The 12,561-nt window shown below is 43.0% G+C and overlaps 2 protein-coding genes across 4 annotated transcripts in view; one reads left to right on the top strand and one right to left on the bottom strand.

Annotated features, from left to right (window-relative positions):
- Positions 1-872: 872 nt before the first annotated feature.
- Positions 873-11,706, bottom strand: UTP18 (UTP18 small subunit processome component). 2 transcript variants are annotated; one of them, XR_005566857.1, is made up of 14 exons: positions 11,395-11,706; positions 11,167-11,294; positions 10,955-11,050; positions 10,214-10,293; positions 9,897-9,982; positions 9,134-9,259; positions 8,110-8,284; positions 7,671-7,771; positions 6,816-6,906; positions 6,375-6,498; positions 5,307-5,481; positions 4,370-4,512; positions 2,968-3,772; positions 873-2,431 (listed from the first exon to the last, which is right to left on the bottom strand). XR_005566857.1 is itself a non-coding variant. In XM_027749846.2 (14 exons), the coding sequence occupies exons 1-13, from the start codon at positions 11,704-11,706 to the stop codon at positions 3,748-3,750; spliced, it is 1,662 nt and encodes a 553-aa protein (XP_027605647.2). In that variant the 3' UTR covers positions 873-3,093; positions 3,713-3,747. The 2 variants fall into 2 exon arrangements, 1 of the variants encoding a protein (XP_027605647.2); XM_027749846.2 differs by having other exon boundaries at positions 873-3,093; positions 3,713-3,772.
- A 591-nt stretch (positions 11,707-12,297) lies between these two features.
- The window catches only part of MBTD1 (mbt domain containing 1), a 35,240-nt gene continuing 34,976 nt past the window's right edge, over positions 12,298-12,561 (top strand). For both annotated transcript variants that reach the window (XM_027749521.2, XM_027749520.2), the window contains exon 1: positions 12,298-12,445. The gene's annotated coding sequence lies outside the window, so the exon portion shown is untranslated. The remainder of the gene's footprint in view (positions 12,446-12,561) is intronic.

A 12,561-nucleotide genomic window follows, 5' to 3' on the forward strand; every position in this document is an offset into this window, starting at 1 on the left:
AAAAACAGCTTATTTTCAAGGTGTGCCGTGATTGTCACAGCCACTGGATGAGTTCAGCACGTCCACAGAGAGAATCTAATTTGCTGTCTGATCAGCAAACAGTTGGGAAAATCATGTAGCCGTTGAAACAGTTCCACATGGAAGAGATTTAGAGAACTGTAACTTCCCAAATGATTTTGAGAGCAGCAATCTTGGATATTGAATGAGACACGGGAGAAAAAAAAAAATCATTCAGTCCTTTAAGGATTTGCTAAACCTGCACCACAAACACAGCTCCTGGACAGGTGCAGGGTCAAACAGCAGATTCAAGACAGACTTAGTGGCAAACCCAATAATCTCCTAAATACCCAGAGTTACTCTAACACCTAGTCAGGTTTTCTGTTCTTGGAGGTTTCCTTTCTAAGCACCAACCAGACTAATTCTCTTTAGCTTGCAAAATCGGACAAGATCACAGCCTGGAGGGGAAAGGCTGCCATGATAAATATTTCATGGGCTACATCAATAAAATTTATTTTGCCAAGGAGAATGAAAGGAGAGGAAAAGCAGAGAAATAATTCATTAAAAGAACTTCAGCTTAGCAATGCTGGGGGAAAAAAAAAAAAAGCCATGCTAGGAAAAGAGGAATTAAACACAGAGGTTTTAAATAGGTCAGAAGCTTAAGTACTCTTAACACATGGTAAAGTGACAAAGAGCTGAGCCTTTCAGAATGAGAGTACAGCAATGTGTGTACTTAACAGTAATTCATCCCATTCCAAAGAAATATCCCCAGACACACCAGTAACAGTTTCAGCTTCTTGCATATCATCCAACTTTTAAGACCTGCTCAGTTCATGGAAGTGCCATTGCTCAAAACCCACTAATAGACTACAACGAACACCTTGGGGTTTCCTTTACTTCTCAGAGCAAAAGTCTTCCCCACGTTATACTGGATGGGGCAATAAGTTTTGTTTTCCAGAAGACAAAAAGGCAACATCAAGAATTAAGGTACTTAACACAAAGCTTTAACATTCCTGTACTGCAGCAACTCAGCAGAGCTTAAAATTTGCAATTTACATCAGAGAAATTGCAAAAAATAAATATTTAATCTCTTCTTCCTCCCTGCCACTATTTGAAGTAATTTGCAGTGCTTAAAGAGCACACAGCACCTCAGTTTTATGACACCTTTTTCATTTACTCACTTGTCCCATCCAATGTGGACCTCATACAACCAGGAGTCAGCAGGATGGGCAGGGAAAAACAGCAGAATTGATTGTGTTGAAGTAAACTAAAGAGGTCCAGGACCCAGTAATTCCAAAATTCTAATCCCAGATCTGCCAAGGACTTCCTAAAGGGCTTTGAGTCACTGGATTAGGGATTTTATTTTTTTTAATGGGTAAATTAGAGAAGCACATACTGTGCAAGGAGTGGAACAGTCTCAGGACAAGTAGATGAAATGGCATTAAAACCCATCACAGCTACTTCAGTGAGATCTGGTAACAGGCTACGTATTCCAAAATTTACCTTCTCAGAAATCTTTTATTTAAAATGATTTAGTAATTTTGTGGATGAAGTCACACTACTTAAACCTGGTAAATTACAGAGACGATGAGAAAAGGGGAATTATGTTACTTACCACAACCAAACCCTCTCCCATCAGCAGAGCTGTCATGGGAGACAAACTGTTCAGTAACATCCAACAGCCAAATCTCCCAACAGCAATGCTGGGCTGCCCTCTAGTGAAGTCAGAAACCACTTCCAGCACCTGGATTTCTGAAACTCAACAGTCTCAGACCCAGCTAGATTTTAGACAGATTTGTTTGTAACAAGAATCCTATAGCAAGCAACTTTAATAAAGTGTGCTTCTGATTTAATTTTACTCTTCCATCCCAGGGGTTTTAGTTTAGGTTTAGCACTGCAATATGATTAAACACTGTATTCAATTTAACACCTCCACAGCCTATTCTGCTTTCCCCAACATTTGTGAATTCAAGTTCTCATCTTACAATCATTTGCAAAGTGACTTCAAAAATCTGTTACATCAGAAAACATACCATTTTGCTTTTTAAAACAGCATGACAAGAATTCAACAACAGGTTCATGTATTTAAAAATTTTGACATGGTTCTAGAATATAATTTTTCTCACGCTTGGAGTGCATTTTCTGCAATGCCACTTTCACTGAAGGCCTAATGACTTCACTGCTGGTTACTGAGGCACCTTGGCTCTTGCTGTTACTGCCCAAAAAGCTCCCTGCTGTGAAGTGGACAGACACATTGGTCACAATTTATTCTCAAAGGAGGGTTCATTGTAGCAGATTCCTAGTCAACTTTTTGTTCACGTATTTAAGAAGAAAGAAGCAGCCACTTCAAGAAGAGAGTGATCAGAGGTGCAGGATTTGGCAGCAGATGAAGAACCAGCAGCAGCAGCTCCAGCACAGTCCCTGCTGGGTGACCCTGATGGCATCAGAATTTCACAAATTATTTTAAAAAAATCAAGTGATACTCGGGATTCTTTGCTTTCACAGAAAAAAAATGATTGGGGTCCTCCTTAAGAATTAAACCCATGTTACATGCAGTTGTTTTTGGGACACAGGAGGCAGGAAGCACAACGTGGGGTGGGTTTTCTTCACCTCTTGGTTTAAGCCATCTTTAAGCTATGGCTGGCCCAGGAAGTTGGGCTGAGCTTCAACTCCTGCATCAACAGGGCTGAGGTGAATGTGCTCTTCCAGGAAGCAAAAGGCTGTTTCCAATCCAGCCTCAAATGAACCAGGCTGATGGAAAAGCTCGTGGTAAAAGCACAGAGCAAAGGCCAGTTTACACAAAACTACTGCTTTCTCCTTCAGCATTGGAATATTTCACATGCCCATAATAACTAAAGACACTTAAGCATTCCTGCAAATCACCAGCTTGGGTGCCAAGCAATAAAATCTTAGTTGTGAGCATAACACAAAGCATTGGAAAAAGCTGAAACAAGTTGCCTGGAAACTTACCAGGTATATTTATTAAAAAAAAAACAACATTCAAAAATACAGATGTTCTACTAGTATTTTGTAACTTCCATATAAATAAGACTTGTTTGATTTTGTCAGCATACTCGTATCTGCAGGTTACAACACCTGGGGAAAGACCAGCACAGAGAATTTTGTTAGTATCTTCCAAACACTGAACCATCACAAAATTCTATGCAAGCTTAACAAGCAGCAGTCAGACCTGTTTCCAGTCTGAACAAGTTCAGCTTCCCCTCATCAACACGTTTCTTGTCAAACAGAACTACTGTATTACTGCCAAGGCTACAGGTCTTTCCAGTTCCCAAGAAGACGTTTAAGTGTTCAATAAAATCGTATCTGCACACAAACTTGGGCTTCAAACTTCAGTGATGTTTGGAATCTGAATTTGAAGTGATGCAGACTCCTATGGGCTCACTTACAGGACTCCTTAACAGGATCAGTTTTACAACACTGCTGAGATTGATTTAAATAGAATCAGTTACACTATCAATTAACTTCTCCTCAGTCCTGCTGACAGATTTTAGTTGAACTATCAACTTGCTCTACTGTATTATTAGAAAAGCTAGGACTGACAAGGCAAGCCCTACTCCAGCCCATTCTTCTACATGAGTGATCCAGACCAGTTTCAGATCACACAGTGTTACGAATTTCTTCCTGCCATCTATAAAGAGGTGGAGGTAGCAAAATGAAAATAAAGTTCCTCAAGTCAATGCTGTCAGCAGTTCACCTCAGTTACTGGTCCATTTTCTGCTGTACCTTCTTTCAGAAAGATGAATAATGTTTCAGCCTAAAGAAAAAAAAACATTGAGACAGATTTAAAACTTCTCAGTAATCTGTTGAGTGAGCAAGACAAAGAAACAACTCTTCAGCAGTGTCACTGAGTATTCTTTGACAGCCTGAAACACAGGTGTAGTTAAAGGTAGCAACCATTCACATGCTAGAGTTACTTGAAGTGCCTTTATAATATGCAGTTCAAGTTAAGGACAAATCACAAGATTTAGTTCCATTTTTAGACTTATTTAGGAGTCTTTCTGTAAGTTCTCCCTGTCAAAATCTCATCCTAAAAAGTTTTTCAAGCGTCATGAAGTTGTGAGTTTAAAAAAAGAAATATTCCTGCTTAGAGTTATCACTGCTCCTGACCACACCAGCAGGGGGAAAAAAAGGCAATGACAGTTTTGACAGGGCCATCTGCAACAATGTGTATTTCATAATCAGACAATAAACAAGGTTCATTCCCCAGAAGGGAAAACAAGCTCCACACTCCATGAACTCATCAGTTGAATTCAGATCACAAAGTCAAACCTTATCTCTCACCTGTCATCTGCCCCATATTACAGAATATAAACATGTTACCTGGGATTAATGAGCCTAACTTAGTACCTACCTAAATAACAAGGCTTTGCCTTTGTTATTTGCTACAGAGAAATAGCCACTTCTGGGAGAAAAGTCCATAGACTGAGCAAGATAAATCTGTTTTCTTCTGAACACCGGGAAGTTTGAGAACACAGTGTATGAAGGAATGTGCACCTATTGAGAAATAGGTCAGAAGCTACAATTAGGAAAAAGCCACCAATTAGGAAAAAGCCACCAAAAATAAAACTAAAGTACAAATTTAAAATTGAAGGTCAATGTTAAGCTCAAATGTTTAGTTCTATTCCTACCCTACATGATTCTATATATAGAATTCTACTGGAGAAAAGAAGCAGGGAACACACCATGAAGCCAGTCATTGCCATTCTTTTCTTTTTAAGCAATTACATGTAAGCAATAAAAACAGGCCTCCAAACCCTCAGATTAATTCAATAGTTCCACTGTTGGCCAGAATTCTGACATGGCTGGCAAAATTTTGAATGAGTTAGGGGAAAAAAAGCCCCACAGAGAGATGGTTACAGTTACCAGCTGCTGAAAATTCACATTTGTTGCTGAGTTGTATTTACAGCAGTGAAATAGAATCACAGAATGGTTTGGGTTGGAAGGAACCTTTGAGTTCATCTGGTTTCAACTGGGCAGGGACACCTTCCACTTGACCAGACTGCTCAGAGGCCCCATCCAGCCTGGCTTTGAACAGTTCCAGGCATTTTAAAGGGCATTTTAAAAATGGAAAAGGTAAACTAGACCATAAGATGTTATTTTCAGAACAACATCACTAAAGAAAATAAATTTATATCCTTATAAATCTCCAGTATCTTGTACATGTCCTGACCTGGTTGATCCAGCACATTTTGCAGTATCCATATCTGCTTATTATCAGTTTTATTATGTCACCAGGAGTATTTTCAACAAGATAAAAAAAAGCTTGCAATAAAAGAAACTGAACATACCAATTTCACAGCCTCATCAGCATCACGGGAAGCCACTGCCAAAATTTCCGTGGTGGGGTTGAAGGTCACACAGGTGGCAGAAGTAACAAGGTTCATTATGGCCTTAACTGGCTTAGGACGGTTTTCCTTGAGACAGACATCAGTGGTATATAAGTTTACAACCCCTGAAGATGAACTGAAGAAAGAAACAACAAAGATTATATGAAAAAGCGACATTTCAGTACATATTACCTTGTTATCTCTAGCCACCATTCACCTGAAAATGTAATTTACAATTCTCTCCTGGAGTTTGTAATAGTATTTTGTTTGGAGCTTGATTTTCCTTTGGAGTTTATAACAGTATTTAGTGGAGGGGTTTAGAGTTTTGTTAGTTTGAGGAGGTTTTTCTACTTATATATGAAGAGACCCACTTAACTGTGGAGAGACTTGATGAGCTCATCTCTTACCAGAATTTACAGCAATGAGAGCTTGGTAACAAAACATTCTGAAATAATTTCAAGCTTTCAATTGTGGGGTTTTTTATGTCTGTAGAATAAGTTCACTTTTAAATCTTTTTCCACAGTGGGCTAAGGAAATAGGTACTGTTCTTCAGTATTTATTTGCTAGTTTCATTTAAAAGAATCAATACACTGGCTGAAGTTGCATGTCATTAAATATACTTAGAGAAACACCTTCAGCTTGTGGCTTTGAGCTGAGGCAGCTTTTCAAAGGCTAATGTGCCATCCTTGCAGGAGCCAAATTCAGAGGACAGGAAAGAGAACTAGAAAAGGGGGAAGACCCTGAATCAACATCCATATTACAGAATTTGTGATTTCAAAATAAACTGCTGAGCCCATATATGGTAACAGTAACACAATAACAGTGATGCTGGTGTGAGGTGTACTATGGTATTTTATATTTATACAGGAAAAATTAAATTATCATCATAAAACAGGCAATATTCATCTACTCACATCTACTCTAAGCTTATCAGAACCACGTTCCTACACTCACCAGCCACCAATAAGTTCACTGAAGAGCTTCAAAATGAGATCAGAAGAACCTGTCAAACCCCAGTCAGTCACTTACCCACACGCCACATACTGGTTGTTCTTTGAAACAGCAATGCACTGTCCTTCCAAAGAACCTTCATCTTCAAATTTGTGTAGACACTTCCTGCTTCTCACATCCCAAATGAAAACTTCACCTTCCTCTGGTTGCAGAAACAAGTAGATTACAGAAACCATGTATACACAACACCGTCTATTTTGTTAAAATACATTTCATTAGATGACAACTAAGAGCTCATTTAAAATATCAGATGTATCACCACTATCAATTTTTTAAAAAACAAAACAACTAAAGGCATACTAAAACAGTTAACCCCATTCTTTCATTATTTATCTTTTGGTTGTGTTTTTAGGACAGATATTGACAAAGTTTTTTAACTATCTTTGTAAAATGCTAAGTGACTTCTAAAGACTTATGCAATTTAAAGGGAATTACGATTAGTGCTGTTGGAATACTCACTTGAATAGTTGTATATTTTACTGCTGTCTGGAGTGAAAGCAGATGCAGTGCATCTTCCATTTACCTTCATAGTGCTGATCAGTTCCTTTGTCTGTAGGATGAAGAACAATAGTGATTCTACCAGAAATTTGTAGGAAAGTTGTTTCCTGTCCCATAAAAATCTTTATTTAGCTACCCTGACATTCAAAGAACAGCATCAACATTTCCAGTGCCTGCAGACCAGAGCACAAGCTCCTGAGTCCAACAACAGCTGGTCCAACAAACACTCATTTGCTCCCTCGCTGCAGGGTGTGAGTTATACAACAGAACTGAACTTTCTTCTTTAAACTCTACCCTTGTAAGAGTTTAAAACAAAACCAGCTGCCATCATATGGCATTTTAAAATTCAACTGCAAAAACTCACTGTGCATTATGAATCACAGTATCTGGCATGATTCACGAGCACAGTACAGCAGCATGCACTAGCACGACTCTCAAAAAAGCAGTCCTATATTTCTCCCACCCCCAGAGAGGGTGATGCCTGTTTCCATGCATGCCTGTTTCCATGCTGAGGCCATTCCTTTTGCCAGCACAAAGCTGAAGTTCAACACTGACACACGACTTCTTCCCAACTCTGCCCTGACGCCCAGCAGCCCCAGAGAGCTGCAGAGCAGAATGAATTCTCAGACACCCCAAAATAATTCTCTAAAGCTGCAGTGAGTTGAGTCAGCAGCACATTTTTGAAGGCTGTCACAGTATGTGTCATGCCTTTGTTTCAACTGAAAGCTAGATTGCTTTGCAGATGGATTATAAGCAGATTCAAAAGGGAAAAGGTACCAAGAAAGTGAAGCTACACGAACCACGAGGAGAAATTACCTTCATGGACAGCAAGTGAAGGTAACCTGAGGTTCCAATTAGCAGCATAAATGATCCATCTGGAGAGAGCTCGAAGTTTCTGAGAAATCTTTCCTCCACACCTTTAAAAAGAGATTCAAAACTTGAAATAGGCATAATTTATTCTTTTGCCTCAACATTCAGAGGTGTGATGAACATGAGTAAGACCTGACTCCACTTCAGCTTTTCACTGCTGTAATTCACTGTCACAGCAAAGCTAAACTCAACCTTGCTTATGTGTGACAATTAATGTTTAGTACCCCAGAAAAAACTAAAACTAAAGGGACTTGTTCCCTGAAGACAAGTTAAAAATATAACCTCCAACAATTCACTGCATTTCCTTTTAAAGCAAATTCATGTGCCATCTCTATTTGGGACAGTTTCAACTACACCCAGGCACTTACAGCACTGAAAAACCTACCTCGGACTTTGGGTATAGGAATAATATTTCCAGCCATCATGTCATACACAAAGAACATGCTGTGGTGAGTACCAGTGGCTATAACTTGTTCTCCATCAACACTGAAACGAGCCTTATAAATTGGAAAACTCTCTAAATAGATGCTCTGTATTTTTGGATTCCTTATACCATCCACCTTCAAAAAAGAAAATAACAAACCAGGTTATCATATTGAGGAACATACCAACTACTTTTAAATAGAAAAAACATATCAAGTACCCAGCACAAGCAAGAGATAAACCACCCTGAAGCATTAAACTCTTCCTCTCTTCCACAAATAACCTGGCTCTTGGCTCCTCACCCTTTATAACAGGCATTCCCAGCCTTCCTGGATACACTTCACACCACTTGCCCTTCCCTGTCTTGCCCATGCTTTGTTCAAATCATCACTACTATGGTGCTTTTTCTAAATGGAAACATTTGCTTTGAATTGTTCTTTTTTTCTTTTTCCTGCAGCCTTCTGGGACTATCAAATTCCACTTGTGCCTGACCATTCCACTGATCCTGGGCCATGCTGAAACTTCCTAAAGAGAGTTATGATCTTAGTTTTCAGAGGAACAGGAACAGGATGAGCCTCTTCCTGCTGCAGTCCAGCCTCTCCATTCCCAACATGATTTCACAGCAATATTAGAGTTTTAAATGAAAGTGGACTGCTCCCCACATTATAGGATTATAAACAGAAAACCTCATTAGTCCAGATCACTGCAAACCTTAAACCCAAATGTTTTTAAAAACAAATCTTCAACCAAAAACTCTAAGACAACTAAGTTTGCCTGTACACTGTACATGCTTGATATGCAGTCACAGATGGAAATGTCTTCTAAGGTGCCTTTAACCAAAGAATTTCCATCTTAACCACAGACATTACAACCCTGTGTGCACAGGAGGAGGGAAAACAAAGTCTGTCAGTCCAGGCTATAAAAAAAAAAAAAAAAAGGGTTCTGTATTAGTGCCCATTTGCACAGAACAGGCTGGAATTCTTCACCTGGAAGAGCGACACAGAGCGATCGTGTCCCGCAGTCATGACCACTTGGGCTGAAGGATGGAACTGCACCGTCACCAGCTTTCCATCGGCAAAGCGTTCCTGGTTTGCAGGCAGGCAGGTGCTCATCTAAAACACAGATCAAACAGGCTAAAAAAAAATCCAAACACTTAATGCTGATGAAAAGCCAATTTAATTACACTTTATGCTACAAGAGCAAGACCTCAATCCCTATGGTGAACTTTTAGGAAGCCTGACACAAGCGGAGCACAAAGAGCCGGTTCAGGGAGTTGCTCCAATGCAGTGATGCAAACACAGGCTGAACCCACCAGCCTTTCTACTGCCTTTGAAATTATCCCTCTGTGTAAATCCAGCTGCATTCTGACCCATCTGAAACAGCTGTAGAAGAGACAGTAGAAGAAACACTCGCTTAAGGCTGTCACTTCTCAAAGATCACGCCAGTACCTTAAAGCTGTGGGAGAATTCCAATCTCCCTATTAAATTAAAATCCTAAATTAAAATTTACATTCTAAATTAAAATGCTACTACAAGGTGCTACTTCAGAGCACGTAAAAATCCTTATTTCAAAAAATACACCTCAATTTATCGCTTCATGCTTTCACGTGAAATACTCAATTTGTCCAACGCTTACCCTTTAGAGCTTCTAGTTACAGAAACAAGAAGTTCACATAATCGCTGATTTTACACAGCAACAACAATCAAAGTGTGGGTCAAACTGAAGTGGAAAGATAAGGCTTATCTTTACCTTCAAAATTCCTCTTGGCAGGGACTCTGAGCTCGTTATGAAATTGCCAGTCCTGCGTAGAAGATCATCATCTTCATCACTCTCACCTCATGAAACCAAAGCACATGGAAACAGTCAATTGCACAAATATCCACATCAAAACCTATAAATTCCTTACAAAAACAAATTAAATCAAAGCACACTGAAGGAAGGAATAAAGGTGACTTATCCACCATATTATCACACTACACAGAGAAAACATCAGAAATAATTATTTTCTAAGAAGCTGAACAAAGAATCACAGAAGCACTTATTAGAATAGGAATAGAATTATTTACTATCACTTGAAGTCCTTTTGGATTTCTTCCTGTTTTCTAAATTAGCCCAGGCAGGAACTCCTCCCATGGCTTGCTGAAACCTTGAAAGAGAAGGGGGAAGAGAGAAAAAAAAAAACTTTCGTGAGAAAGTAATTTCTCTCTATGAGTTAAGCACTTAGAAGATACACCATCACAAATTTACAGGAATAGTCATGCTTAGAACACCATGCAAGTTTTTTAGATTTTTTAAAATTTCACAGTTTCTAGTGTAACTCCCTAGAACACAAATTAATTTGTGCAGTTCCAATAAAACAAGTGTTAAACAAATTAGTCGAGGCAATGCTAATGCACATTTACATAAATGTATTTTATCTCATAGAATCCCAGAATAGTTCAGGTTGGAAGGGACCTCTGGAGATCACTGAGTCCAACCCCCTGCCAGGGCAAGGTCACCTGGAGCAGGTGACACAGGAACATGTTTGGGTGGGTTTGGAGTGTCTCCAGAGTAGGAGACTCCACACTCTCCCTGGGCAGCTGTTCCAGTGCTCTGCCACCTTCCATGGAAACAAGTTCTTCCTCATGCTGAGGTGGAACTTCTTGTGTTTTGGTTTATGGCCATTGCTCCTTGCCCTGTCACTGAGCACCACTGACAAGAGTCTGGCACCATCCTCTGACACCCACCTTGGAGATATTTATCTGCATTCATGAGATCAATGATCTCACCTCAATAAAGTCAGCCACAAAAACAGTAACGAAACTCACTGTTCCTCAAGTCTTCTTTTTAGTTTTTTCTTAGTAAGTGTCTTCTCAGCATCACTTTTCATGAAATCCTTCCTGTATTTATGGGTCATGTCAACACTAGAGGGGGGAGGAAACACACAGCGAACACAAAGATCATTCAAACCACAGCCACTTACAGTCAAGTTAAGTTTACAAGTTTGATACATAGCTCCCACCTGCAAACCCGGACTCACTTTTCCTCGGCTTCATCATCTTCATCCACCCAGGCCGGTTTTCTGGGCAACAAGTCGCCTTTCGCTTCATTTTCTACTTCGGAATCGCTGGACTCTGCTTGCAGACTTTTCCTCTCTGTGGCAGCAACCTGAAAACAACCAAACGGGGCCAAGTGAGCAGGGGCGGGGGACAGGAGGAGAGGGAGAGGGCACCGATTCCCGCCGGGTTGGGGCAGGGCCGGACCGTACCCTCGGGGCCTCGCCCAGGCGCCGCAGCAGCTCGTCCTCCTCCACTTTGAGGCTGTCACCGAACACCAGCTCCTCCAGCTCCCGCTCGGCGCCCGACGCCTGGCTCACATCCCTCAGGTGCCGGGCGCGCCACGCCGCCTCCGCCGCCGCCCGATCCTCCACGGCTGCCGCCCGCTTCGGAGTCTTCGTTTTCGCCATTTTCGGCGCTTTGCCCGCTTGAGACGCTTCCCTCGCTTTTTTCACCGCCTTTATTTTGGACGCTTTCTTCATTTTCGTGGCTCTCCGCTCCGTCCCCGCCGCCGGGCCCCTCATCGCTCCCCGGACCCGGAACCGGAACACGTGCGCCCCTGTCACGTGTGTCCCCCGCATGGCCCCACCCCTCGCCCGCGATAGGCTGGCCCGCCGCCCCGCCCCTCCTCACGTAATCCAAGCACCGCCCCTTCCCTCGCGATCCGCGGTCACGTGACCTCCTTTCTTTGCCTTCTATTCTCTCCCACCCCCCCCGCCCACCCCGCGCTCCACGTGACGCGGCCGCGGCCGAGCCGCTCCATTGCGCCCCCGCGGGGGAAGAGGAGTTCCCAACGCCCAGCGCCCCCCAGCACACGCTCCTCAGCGAGTCCTCACTGACCTCGCCAAGCCATCGTCTCGCTCGCTTTGCTACCCACCAGCGGGGGCGGCCGCTCTTACCGCCTCACCGCAGCCGTGGCGCGTAGCCCACCCCCCATGTTGCGAATGGTTCAGCCCGCAGGGAGGCGGGGGGGGCACGGCCCTGGGTCCGCCCCGCGCTGCCCGAGCCCGTGGGGGGCGTGTCCGCGCCTGCGCAACCGCGCGCTCGTGTTGTTGATGTCCCGGCGGCCGCCGTCGGTCCCGGTCGGTCCGCGGCGCTCGGAGCGGCCGAACCGCCCGGGCCGCCCCCGCTCCGCCCTGCCCCGCCGGGCACGGCCCCCGCCGCGGGCCGCCCCAGCGGCACAGCCCCCGCGGGGGCAGCGGGCACAGCCAGCGGGCGGCTCCTGCCCATGAGGGCCTGATGGAAAGCACAAAGGAGCTGCTGGTGAGTGCGGGAGGAGCGGCCCCCGCGGGACCCCCCGCGCCCGAGGGGGGGAGCGGCCTGAGGGGGGGGAAGACCTCCGCTGTTCGTGCTGAGAGGGCGGCCCCGCGGGGCGTGGG

This window comes from Pipra filicauda, unplaced genomic scaffold (genome assembly GCF_003945595.2).
Source record: "Pipra filicauda isolate LSUMZ 115617 unplaced genomic scaffold, ASM394559v2 scaffold80_size11013439_pilon, whole genome shotgun sequence".
Taxonomy (NCBI): Eukaryota; Metazoa; Chordata; class Aves; order Passeriformes; family Pipridae; genus Pipra; species Pipra filicauda.

What these genes read in the sequence shown, in the direction of transcription:
- UTP18 (XM_027749846.2), bottom strand. Translation starts at nt 11,706, where the DNA reads ATGAGGGGCCCGGCGGCGGGGACGGAGCGGAGAGCCACGAAAATGAAG. An exon ending in TGCCAAGAGGAATTTTGAAG is followed by an intron (nt 9,260 to 9,896) that starts GTAAAGATAAGC and finishes TCTGTGTTTTAG; the next exon opens with ATGAGCACCTGCCTGCCTGC. An exon ending in GGCAAAGCCTTGTTATTTAG is followed by an intron (nt 3,773 to 4,369) that starts GTAGGTACTAAG and finishes TTTTTTCTTTAG; the next exon opens with GCTGAAACATTATTCATCTT.